The 12,815-nt window shown below is 43.6% G+C and overlaps 1 protein-coding gene across 2 annotated transcripts in view; it reads left to right on the top strand.

The window, feature by feature from the left end:
* RYR3 (ryanodine receptor 3) overlaps positions 1 to 12,815 on the top strand; it is a 563,010-nt gene that overhangs the window by 476,648 nt on the left and 73,547 nt on the right. For both annotated transcript variants that reach the window (XM_064374821.1, XM_064374822.1), the window contains exons 66-67: positions 514 to 834; positions 3,412 to 3,652. In XM_064374821.1, the coding sequence (XP_064230891.1) occupies positions 514 to 834; positions 3,412 to 3,652 (562 nt within the window). The remainder of the gene's footprint in view (positions 1 to 513; positions 835 to 3,411; positions 3,653 to 12,815) is intronic.

Here is a 12,815-nt window from a genome sequence, read left to right as displayed (position 1 = left end):
GCTGCATGGAAAGTTGTTGTTTCTGGTCCAGCTGAAGGCCTATTAGATGAGTGGCCTATTTTTTTTTTTTTTTTGCCTTTTCTAAGCTGTACAGATGTGATCCAGGCACCACAACTTGCAACCAAACACTGATCAGTTGCTTTTCTCCTCTGATTACTGATTTTTCTGCAGGAGACACACTAAGACTCAGGCAGGCAGGTCAAGAAGGGAGAAGCCAGAGAGGACTGGCTCCATCACAGATTAGTCTTAGGAACTATCCCTCATCCTTGTCTGCTCTGCTCCTTTAACCACATGTTTGTTTTAACCTCAACATGACCTCTAGGAAGATAATGCAGCCTCTGGAAGCTGCAGTCTGTTCACTGATAGCTGGAGGACAAAAGCCACTCTCCACGTCCAAGCTCACGCCTGTGAAGCTCTGGAAATTTATTTCTAAAGACCAAAGGAAAGGAGGGACAGAAAGAAGCTTGCACCCACTGTGCTTTTGAATTTCTGTCCCTTTATTCTTTCGATCAGTTCTGGGGATGCCAGACACGGTGGAAGACATGTGTCCTGACATCCCGCAGCTGGAAGGCCTGATGAAGGAAATCAATGACCTGGCCGAGTCAGGGGCCCGGTACACAGAGATGCCCCATGTCATCGAGGTGATCTTACCCATGCTCTGCAACTACCTGTCCTACTGGTGGGAGCGGGGGCCTGAGAACCTACCCCCCAGCACAGGGCCATGCTGCACCAAGGTCACCTCTGAACACCTCAGTATCATCCTGGGCAACATTCTGAAAATCATCAACAACAACCTGGGCATCGATGAGGCCTCCTGGATGAAGCGCATTGCAGGTAACGATGCCTTTTTGCCCCATTCCCCACCCCAGGGGCCAAGATAACTAGATTCTCTTTTCATCTCTATTATTAATTCCAAAATGGTTTTGCACAAGCTCTATTCTATATTTAAACCTCCCCATCCCCACCCCAGCTGCTTAACAGTAAAAAGAATTGACATATTCCCCTGAAGAGCTTCCTGGAGCAAATTCTCCTGCCCCACTCCCCTACTCACCCAAGCCCCTCAAATCTCCAGGAAGCCTTTCTTAATCAACTCCACTCAAGACCAGTGAGCATTGCTTTATTTGATTTTGGTACTCAAGAATCCCATTTGCTCTTACAGTAATGATTGTCCAGAATTTCCCTGGTAAGTAATCCTGTGTGTTTTCCACTTGTATAAAATTCACTCCCATCTGACCTACACTGTAAGTTCCTTATGTCACTCTGCATTTGTATTTCATTTTATGCTTTCTAAGACACTCTCTCATGCAGGCTCACAGTAGCAGCACTTTGGTTTTTTTCTTTTGTGTCCCTTTAAAGTTGCTTGCATGCAGTCAGCTCTCAATGAATGTTATATTAGCCAATTTTCTGTTCCTGAAGCAACTTCAGAAAAAGGACAGGCTTGGAAAATGAATAACTATGCTTTCCACAGTCAGGAAAACAAAAAAATTTGTGTTATTTGTGTCAAACTATAGTCCAAAGAGACAGAAGCTAAGGCGAAGTCACTACTTTTGATGGACCTATGATTAAGGTAGTGGAGTCTGCCGGTAACATCTTCACCCATGTAATCTCCTGGACCATGAATACAATGGCTAGGCTAAAGGGAACTGTTAATCCAACACTGGTGTTTACTTTCCTGGACAGAGGAATCGATGTCCTTCTGCAGGACCAAGGAAGAAAAGTTACTGCTTCTTCCTGTCTCACAGATGAACTGAGATCAAAATTGTAAATATGTAGGGTACTAATGACAGCTAGATAATACAGGCCTCTGTGGACATTTGAGTAAATAGAGTTGGTGTTCCTCTATTATCCATTAGCCCTAAAATATTGTTAACAATAAGGTAATTTTTCAATGAGTTTTACTTGGTGAATCTGAATTCAAGGAAGGAAGGGTTTCAAAGAAAATCTCCTCCCTTACCTCCCTCAGGGCACACGGAGGGAAAGTGTCACAGCGTGAGGGCCACTGACAGAAACTGATATTCAGCCTGTTATTCCACAGGTGAATCCAGATTCCATTCAGACAGGCCACTTATTTTTGGTGACTAAACAAAGTCAATTTTTTTTTTTTTTTTTGGTGCTGATGGAGTCTCACTCTGTTGCCCAGCCTGTAGTGCAGTGGCGTGATCTTGGCTCACTGCAGCCTCTGCCTCCCGGGTTCAAGCAATTCCCTGCTTCAGCCTCCCAAGTAGCTGGGATTACAGGCACCCGCCACCACATCCAGCTGTTTTTTGTATTTTTAGTAGAGACAGAGTTTCACCATCTTGGCCAGGCTGGTCTTGAGCGCCTGACCTCGTGATCCACCCACCTCAGCCTCCCAAAGTGCTGGGATTACAGGCATGAGCCACTGTACCCGGCCACAAAGTCAATTTTAAATAGTAAGCCCAAATCACCCACATAAAGTTTAGCCATTCTGATTACATATCCAAAGCAGAGCTGCTCATTGAATAAGGCTAAGAAGTCACAACTTCTTGGTTCATGCATCTCATCAGAGAGTGCCATTAACCTTCTCTTTCTAAAAGTATCATTTTTATAAAAGTAAAATATAAAGTGAGATTTAGAAGAAAATTGCTGGAAGGCAAGCTGTTTCCAACTGAAATGCCTTAGCTAAAGATACTTTGAAATATACATGTGAATGTATATTGTCAATGGTTCACAACTCTCACTCACTCATTTTTCCTTAGAATTACTCTGATCTTTAAAAAAAAAAAGACCCATGAAATGGCATATTGCTCTTTCTCTGATTGCTTGTTTCTGCTTTTCAACTTCTAGTGATCACCCCACCCTCTTTTTGTTCATTTATAATAAATATCCCTCTCAGAGCCCAGAGAAGTCTCCAGGTGATAGGGTAGCAGGTTTCAAGTGTTGAGGGCTGAGAATGGCAGTAGGGTTAATGTGCTTTTAACAGATTGTTCCAAAAAATAACCAGAAAGCATATATTGAGTGCCTGCTCTTAGCTCAGCATAATACTTGTTCTTGTGAATAAAAGGCTTCCTTCAGGAAGTTTACAATCTGCTACTGAGCCAAAAGCAAAGAGAATGGACTATAAAATAATACAAAATAGTCTGTCATGAAGAGCTAAGGGTGTAGCATAGGCCATGCATGCATGTAGAGTTCAGGGGAGGCAGGGGCTCCCCATGGCCTGGAAGAGCAAAGCAGGAATATGGACCTTCTCCCATAGTGGCCTCGGTCCCCCTATCCTCCAAGGTGGTGCTATGAGAGGGAAATATCAAGGAGAATATTGAGGAAGGGAACAGGGGGCAGGTACCATCCTGAGTTAATGGGATTCCATAACCTCATCTTTCAGTCATGTCTTTCATTTTCATCCATTGCCATAATACGTGAAATGATGGGGAGGCCCTTTGTTTGTAAATGCAGTGTATGCACAGCCCATCATCAGCAAAGCCAGGCCCGACCTGCTGAGAAGCCACTTCATCCCAACTCTGGAGAAGCTGAAGAAAAAGGCCGTCAAGACTGTGCAGGAGGAGGAGCAGCTGAAAGCCGACGGCAAAGGGGACACCCAGGAGGCAGAGCTCCTCATCCTGGATGAGTTCGCGGTCCTCTGCAGAGATCTCTATGCCTTCTACCCCATGCTGATCCGCTACGTGGACAACAACAGGTACGGAAGAGACCTCTAGGAGCCTGTCTGCCCCTCGGTGGGCTAGTGTAGGCAACAGAATAAAATGGAAAGATGGTGTTGGGTTATTGTCGGTAAGATAAAGGATGTGATATGTGCCTCCACCATTCTCCTTCCCAACACCAATAGTTCCTGCTGTAGGAGCTCTGGGTAGTGCTTTCCTGGAGCAGTGATTCTGTATGGTCTGTGACATGGCCATCCCCTCCATCCTTACAGGCTACCACAGGTCAGAGGAAGTTGGTCAAATAAAGGTAGCAGTGACCCACTTCTGCCCCTCTGCTGTTCACTCACATATTCCTTCAACCAGTACTGCCTGACTGCATGAAGCACTGTTCTAGGCTTTAAGTGATAGGAATGAACAGAATAGACAAGCTCTCTGGCCTAGGGAGATTTCATTCGGGTGCTAGGAGGGGAGCATAAACAATAAACAGCCCATATAAGTAAATTATATGGAGTAGAGTGAGGGGAATTAGGAGGGTCAGCGTGGGGTGGAGTTGTGTTTTTAGATAGGGTGATACTGAGAAACCAACATTTGAGTAAAGACCTGAAGTGAGTAAAGTTTGGAACCAGAAAGATCTGGGGCAAGGGAGTCGCAGAAAGAGGGAACGTCTGGTGCAAGCCCTGAGGAAGAAGTGTGTTTGGGATGTTCAAGGGACCAAAAGGAGGCCAGTGTAGCTGAAGCAGAGGGAGGGGTGGGAAGAGCAGTAGAGGATGTCAGAGAGGTAACATGGGGCCGAGAGTCCAGGCCTGGGAGGCCACTGCGAGGACTCTGACTTTTACTCTGAGTGAGGTAAGAAGCCCCTGGAGATTTTGGGGGAGTCTGTAATGATCTGATTCGCTCTTGGAGCACCATAGCAATGGATGGAGGCAGTAGGGCAGGAAGAAGACCAGTGGGAGGCTCTCCATGATCCAGGCAACAGTGGAATGTGATCCAGAGAAACTGAAAGTGAATTAGCAGTGTCAGGTGGAAGAGAGTGATGGGGAAGGACTGTTTTATAGGGCTGGGGTTTCCTTTTAAGGTGATAAAAATGCCCTGAAACTGGATAATAATCGTAGTTTCGCAACATTGTGAATGTACTAAACATCACTGATAGCAAATTTTATGTTATATGCATTTTACCAGGATTGATTGATTGATCGATTGATTGATTGATTTTGAGATCGAGTCTCACTCTGTTGCCCAAGCTGGAGTGCAGTGGCACGACCTAGGCTCATTGTAACCTCCACCTCCTGGGCTCAAGCGATTCTTCTACCTCAGCCTCCCAAGTAGCTGGGATTACAGGCACGTACCATCATGCCTGCCTAATTTGGGGGTATTTTAGTAGAGATGGGGTTTTACCATGTTGCCCAGGGTGGTTTCAGACTCCTGAGTTCAGGTGATCTGCCTGCCTCAGCCTCCCAAAGTGCTGGGATTACAGGTGTGAGTCACCGCACCTGGCCCTTTTTTTTTTTTTTTTTTTTTAATGTTGATGGTGGCTGAGGCCAGGATGGTAGCAGTGAAGACTGACAAAAGTTATCAGATTCTGGATCTGTTTTGATGGTAGAGCCCTTGGAACTTCCAAATTGGGAATGAGAGAAAAGAGAAGAGTCAAAATGATTCCAGGCATTTTGCCTGAGTACATGGAAGAATGGCGTTTTCAGCAATAAGGAAGATTGTGGATATGTCAGATTTGGCCAAGGTCGGGGTGCATGTGTTGAGGGGAAGATCAGGAAATCACTTTCAGACATGTTGAATTTAGTTGCCTATTCAATAGAAAGGTGAAAATGTTGAGTGGGCAGTTGCATATGAGATAGAGTTCAGGGGACAGATCTGGTGTAGACATGAATTTTAGAGGACTGTGAGACTAGATGAGATAAGTAAAGGGTTGAGGAAGAGACGGGAGAGTTCCTCAGTGCTCAGAGGTCAGGCAGAAGAAGAGGAACAACAAAAGAGACAGAGAGGGAGAAACCAATGAGACAGTAGCAAAGCCAACAGAATGTTGTATCCTGGGTGCCAACTCACAAAAAGTTTCCAGAAGGAAAGAATGACCAACTGTTTCAAATGCTGCTGGTAAATAAGATGAGAACTGAGACTGGGCATTAGATTAAGCAGCTCATTAGTTATTGGTGGCCTTAACAAGAGCAGTGTCTGTGAAGTATTGAAGATAAAAAGCCTCTTTGGAATGAGTTAAAAGAGAATGAGAGAAAAGGACTTGGATCCAGCAATACAGGCAACTTGTCCAAGTTTTACTCTAAAGGAGAACAGAGAAATGGGACACTAGCTAGAGGCAGAAGTGTGGTCAAGAGAGGAGTTGTTAAGATAGGAAACTTGTCAGGCTGTTTCTTCACTAATGGGAAGGATGTAATAGAGACGGGGGCTATGATCATGTAAGAGAGAGACAATTTCTAAAGCAGTGCCCTTGAGCGGGCAAAAGGTCAGCCTTAGGAAGTTCATGCACAGTAACAGGCAGGAAGGCAGAGACTGTGGGTGCTGAGGCTGGTTTGTGTACATATATATACACACACAAACACATGTATATATATATGTATATATGTATGTGTGTGTGTATATATATGTATATACACACACACCTATACACACCCACACCTACATTCAGAGAGAGAGAGAGAGAGGTAGGTAGGTAAGTAAGTAAGATACATAGATAGATAGGTAGGTAGGTAAGTAGGTAGGTCAGATAGGTCATATACGTCTTTGGGGGTCCTTTTCTGATTGCTTTTATTTTCTCAGTGAAGCAGGAAGCAAGATCATCAGTTGGGAATGAAGATGGGGAAAGGTGCATAGAGGTTTGAAAAGTAAGGAGAAGGTATGAGGTGGTTGCCAGGAAGAGTAGAAGAGGAAATGGACCAGGAAAATGCAGGGTGATTGCCAAAGAGCATTAAGAGATCTGTGGTCATGAATTTACAGTAAGACCCATCAGCATGTTAGCTTTCTCTCCAGCCAGATTCAGCTGTAGATATCCACCAAGAATAAGAAATAAGTTGCATTTAACGAGAGATGAGGTGTTGCAAAGTGAGTGTAACAGAAACAGGTTAAGCAGTTAAGGGTATATGTAAGAGGGTAATTATAAAGATTCACTGTGGAATTTAAGCTGGATGATGAGGAGGATGGTGAGAACACAGAAAGCCTAATGTCCATGAGCAGACAAAGGATCAAAGGATTGTTGGAGAGTGGATACTAGATAGGAGGAGGGCGGTGGTCAGAGAAGGGAAATACATGATTTAAGACTGTGGGGTTGGGGGAGGTTGCAGCTATTAGTAATGACCATGGGACTGTACATTGAGGCAGGTAGAGGGCAAGACCCTTAGAGAAGAAATCAACAGACTGGAAGGCCATGGAGCTGGGAAGATCATAAACACATGCATTGAGCTCACTGAGAATGAAGACTGGTGACACGTTGAGAAGAATATCAGTGAGATATGTGCTAAAAGCATGGATAAAGGAAGGGAAATGGCTAGGATTAGTGGACACCTTGGTATGAGATGAAATTCAAAACTGGAGACTCTCGGAGACACTTCACGGTGCGTGTCTCCGTTCTGACATTTGAGCACCGTTTAGAGAGGACAGGTGGAAAAGAACACAATATAATGAACTTACCAAACCTGCTGCTCCCTTCTCTCAAGACCTCTCCCCCAACCTGAGTCCCTCAGGAGGGTCACCCAGAATCCTCATTCCTTCTGTAACCCTTGCCTTCAGCCCTTCACACTGACTCTGTGCACCTTCCTTTCTCTTCCATCGGTCAGTCCCCTGGGGTGGTGGCCATATGCTGTGCTGGACAGGCTGCATATCCCAGCTCTCCATCATCACTCCTGTTCTACAGAACTTCAAAGGTTGAAAGTCTCTAATGTCATTAATGTCATTATTAGGCAAATTAATTCATGTCACAAGAAAAATTTTCAATGTAATTCACTTTTTCCCAGTGTTCATTTGGTTCACAAACTTTAGCTGAGTCAAAATAAATAATTAAATGACAATTATGTGAGAAATGTGAAGGCTTGTGGGAATAGAAGTCTGTAAAATCATAAAGCTATTGATAGGGTGAACACAGATGTTTTCATTGTATCTTCGGGTATGACTAAGCCCTTACCCTATTTGTTAGGTGTTGTTTTTTTCCCTGTAACCAAATACGTGTCAGTTGTCCAAGTCCATTCTCCAGTTCTCCAAGATCAGTTGGGTATCCAACAATCCAGCATAATTCTGACAGTAACTACGCAGAGTTAATGCAGATCCCACAGATCAAGGGCTCAGTTCTCCAAGACTGTTCCTGCCTCAGACACCAGCCACAAATGAGTTACCCAGGCTACTCATACTTCTGCCCAGTGAACTGCAAATTCCATGGTTCTCATGACCTGGTTTGATCATTCACTCAGATTTGATAACACTAGAATAGCTTATAGAACCCAGGAAAGCACTTTAACAATTACAGGCTTACTAGAAGAGATATAACTCAGGAATATTCAAATGGAAGAGACTCACACGTAGAGGAATGTATGGGTGTAGGGGAGTGCAGAACCTCTGTGTCCACCCTGGCACACTCATTCCCTCCCAGCCCATCAATGTGTTTGTCAACCTGTAGGCTCCCTGTATCTCAATGTACAAGTTTTTATGTAAGTTTCATTGATAAATCATTGGTCATTGGTGATTGAGATTGAACTCAATCTTCAGCACCTCCTCTCTCCCCAGAGGTAGGGAGTGAGGCTGAAAGTTCCAGCCCTCTGGTCATGTGCTTGGTGTTTCTGGTAACCAGTGCCATCTTGAAGCTACCTAGCCCTTCCCCCACTCAATGGTCACTTCATTAGCATAAATCCATGTATGGCCAAAGGGACTTGTTTTATATAACAAAAACTCCTGTTACTCAGGAAATTCCACAAGTTTTAGTAGCTCTGTGTCAGGAAAGAGAGGCAAAGACTAATACATATTTTTATTATACCACACCCTTCTAAAGTTTCAAGCCCTAAAATGCAAATTTGAAAATGTTTATTAGGGTCCCCATTATAGATAATGAAGAAATACATGAATATTTGGGGAACATTGGTAACTTTTTGAGTGATAACCCGTTCTGCCATGGGCAAGAAATGGACCTGGATATACTCCTTTTAGCATTTATTTTACAAGGCAAATTGTACTTACTATTTAAAATAACCTAATTAAGATTACTTATATTTAGCATTCCAGTAGGAACACTTTACATACAACACCTTACACACACTCTCTATGTGTGTGTGTGTGTGTGTGTGTATACATATATATAAAATCTTTCCTTACCTTTATATGGAAAATTGCACTTGTTGTACTCATTTTTCACACAAAACCCTGCTTATTTGAGGGTCATCATTTGAGTCGTTTCCCATATCATCATGATGTTAGCAGTGTAGAGAAGGAAACTGCCAGAGTTTGAAGTGGAAAATAAAAGTAGAGTAAATTTGCTCCTGGAATAGCCCTTTAATTGCATTTGTCACTATTGATGATCAAGACTCAAGACAGAGTATGTTCTACTTATGCAGTGTTTGACAGTTGCTAAAAATGGCAATGTCAGAGAGTCTTTGAGATCATTATTAATTCATTCATCCCCACTTTTCAATCTGTTCTTCCCTGAGCATCACGGTCATATGAGCCGTGCTAAGAAATACAGCCTTCCACTGTGAGTGCCTTTACTTTCTTCAGGTCCTCTCTTCATCCAAAAAATCAGCTGGCTTTGAATTGTAACCTTGGCAGGGATGTTAGAGGTCACCTCATCTTACCTCCCAGTGGATGGAGCAATACCCCTTCCTTTTTCCTTTCAGGACTTTCTGCCTCTGGTTATTGGGAAAAGTGGTGGGCCAAAGACCACAGGGACAGCACTGCCATGCTTGCAGTCCCATTCTAGTTTCAGGCAGTTCAAACCATTTGAGCTCGTAGGATAACTCCTGCCTATCAGCTCTAATTTGACTCTTCAGAACCACACAAAATTACTCTCAACCCTCTTGTGGCAGCTCTTTAAATATTGAACAGAGCTATCTCGGCTTTCCTCTTCCCTGCTTTTTCTCGTTATATTAAACCTTTGTGCTCTTTTCTGCCCTGCCACAGCAGTGTGTAAAGTTTCTTTGGTGTCCGAAATACTCTTCTGAAGAGCAGCTTCGGTTGGTCAGTGTGCAACCTGCAGCTGACCCAGAATGAGCAAGAACCAGGTGTGGCGTGCTCGGTAGAGGGCACAAAAGTGCTTCATTTCCTCATGTCAGGAGGTTAAACTCAAGACAGATTCAACAACTCTCTCTTCGTAAGAGGCGATGGGCCTCTTTCCTAGGAGTCAGAAACATTTAGAACTTAGCATTGAATTTAAATAGTGATATTTTTGGTGAAAACCTATCTCTCAAACTGTTGAAGGGAATTAGAGTAAATTCCATGCAGTTAACTGCCTCAGGCTGGGTCCTCCAGGGGAGGCTTTTGAGCAAAGCTAAAACAAAAAAGCTCTCATTTCTGAAGTAGACATGCTGACTGTGAATTCAGGAGCCTGGCTTTATTTTCTTTCAAAACCTGATCATTTGCCTTTTTTTCTTTTTGAGACGGACTCTTGCTTTGTCACCCAGGCTGGAGTGCAGTGGCACAATCTCTGCTCACCACAACCTCCGCCTCCTGGGTTCAAGTGATTCTCCTGCCTCAGCTTCCTGAGTAGCTGGGATTACAGGCATGCACCACTATGCCCAGCTAATTTTACATTTTTAATAGAGACAGGGTTTTGCCGTGTTGGTCATGCTAGTCTTGAACTCCTGGCCTCAGGTGATCTGACCTCCCGGCGACCAAAGTGCTGGGATTACAGGAGTGAGCCACAGCACCCGGCCTTATCTGTCTTTTTGAAAATAGAAGTGTGAGTCTCCTTACTCCTGCCACCACCCAGGATTCTGTTCTTATGCTTCGTGTTTTCTCTGTGACTATGCTCAGTTATTTCATCCACTTGGGTTGCTGCTGCTCTTTTGGTGGTTAAAAATGTAAGAGATACAAGTACAGTTTTGTTATGTGGATACGCTGCTTAGTGGCGAAGTGTGGACTTTCAGTGTGACCATCAACCAGTACAACCTCTCTGGAAAACAGTATGAAAATTTCTCAAAGAACTAAAAATAGAACTATTCAATCCAGCAATCTCATTACTAGGTATCTACCCAAAGGAAAAGAAATCATTATATCAAGAAGATACTTGCACTCATATGTTTATTGCAGCACTATTCATAATAGCAAAGATTTGACATCAACCCAAGCATCCGTCAATGGATGCCTGCATTTGAAAAAAGTGGGATACACATATGCACACACAATGGAATACTATTTAGTGATTAAAAAGAACGTGGATGGATTGGAGGCCGTTTTCTGAAATGAGAGAACTCAGAAAAACAGAAAGTCAGATACCACACGTTCTCACTTAGTGAGAGCTAAATAATGTGTACACATGAACATAGAGTATAGAATAATAGACATCGGCGATTCAGAAGGGTTGGATGGAGCTGAGGGATGAGAAATTACTAAATGAGGACAGTGTACCTTATTCGAGTAATGTGCCATCTCCTGCATATGGCAGAATCTCTGATAGTTACCTCTAAACCCAACCTTCTTCTCTTCCTACAGCCTTGAGTTTTCCAGCTGCCTTTTGGCAGCAAGCAGTGTAGATGATAAAAGAGACTCACAGATCAGCTGGGAATCTACAAGAGAGTCTAGTGACTAAACATTGACAGAGATGGTGAATCACATGGGAGACTGGGAGCAAGCAGGAGAGACACCCGGTTGCATTAACTGGGGGCAGAGAGGGTATAAGCGAACACAAAAAGCTAGGTCAGGATCTTCCTTTCTCCCACAAATACCCGCTTTGACTTGTATACCTAGGGGAAAACCTTTAATGAGATTTTTTCGTTGCACTCATCCCTCTGAGCTTGAAGAAAGAACCTCATTAGAGATAAAGAGCAAATATCTGCCTCTTAGAAGAGGGGTGGTCAAAGCAAAATGTGTTCTGCTGAAGCTGCATTCCCACACGAAGGAGACAAAATGAAAATCCTCTTCTTTCTCCTACCAGGAAACGTTACCCAAGATTTTGTTCCTGAAGTTCTTGCTACTCAGTCCCGGTGGCTGTGCTTTTCCTTGGCAAGATAGGATATGACCCTCGCCTTTTCCCACTGAAGGCGTCTTGAAAATCCATCAAGCTCATTTAAACCAAAACACTAAGTAATGAACAGCTGATAGTTCTGATAAAATTTTACATTTGACCCTGAAAAACCAATAGGAAATAAATCGGAAACATTGCCAACCTAAAGCCTCAAGTTTGAATACATTTGGCTGCTGGTAATGAAAAATTGGCTATAGTGGCTTAAACAAATGAGAAATTTAATCTCACAGAAAAGAAATCCAAAGATAGTTAGAGCCAGTATTGTTGTTCCTTGTTAGAAAGGCTCATTCCATTTTATTGATTGTTGATTGATTGATTGAGACAGACTCTTGCTCTGTGGCCCAGGCTGGAGGGCACTGGTGCAATCTCGGTGCTCACTGCAACCTCTGCCTCCTGGGCTCAAGCAATTCTCCAGCCTCAGCCTCCCAAGTACCTGGGATTACAGGTGCCCACCACCATGCCCGGCTAATTTTTCTATTTTTTTTTAGTAGAGATTGGGTTTCACCACATTGGCCAGGCTGGTCTCAAACTCCTGACCGCAAGTGATCCACCCACCTTAGCCTCCCAAAGCACTTGGATTACAGGTGTGAGCCACCACGCCTGGCCTCATTCCTTTGTCCTTATATCCTCAACATTGCCTTCCATCTTTGAAGTTACTTTATGATGTAATATGCCAATCAGAGTTCCACCCATCATATTTTCATTCCAGACAGGAAGTAGGAAATCAACAGGAGAAAGACAAAAAGGCACCTTCAGCTATCTGATCCCTTCTTAGAGTTTTATTTCCAGGAGGCCCATCCAGCAACTTCTACATTCATCTTATTGATCAGAACTTAGTTACATAGCTATAGCTCAAAGGAAGCTGGGTAATGTGATCTTTAGCAGGGCACAGTGCCACCCTGGACAAAACGGGGTTTATTACTATGGAAGAAGAGGAGAATGAGTATTGGGTAGACAACCAGTAACATCAGCTATATAAAGGAGAGGCTGCTTGAATCTGAAAACAAGCAAGATTAGGT

This window comes from Aotus nancymaae, unplaced genomic scaffold (assembly GCF_030222135.1).
Source record: "Aotus nancymaae isolate 86718 unplaced genomic scaffold, 86718_ANA_hifiasm-v0.15.2.pri h1tg000011l, whole genome shotgun sequence".
Classification (NCBI taxonomy): domain Eukaryota; kingdom Metazoa; phylum Chordata; class Mammalia; order Primates; family Aotidae; genus Aotus; species Aotus nancymaae.
This window is presented reverse-complemented; position numbering and strand designations above follow the sequence as displayed.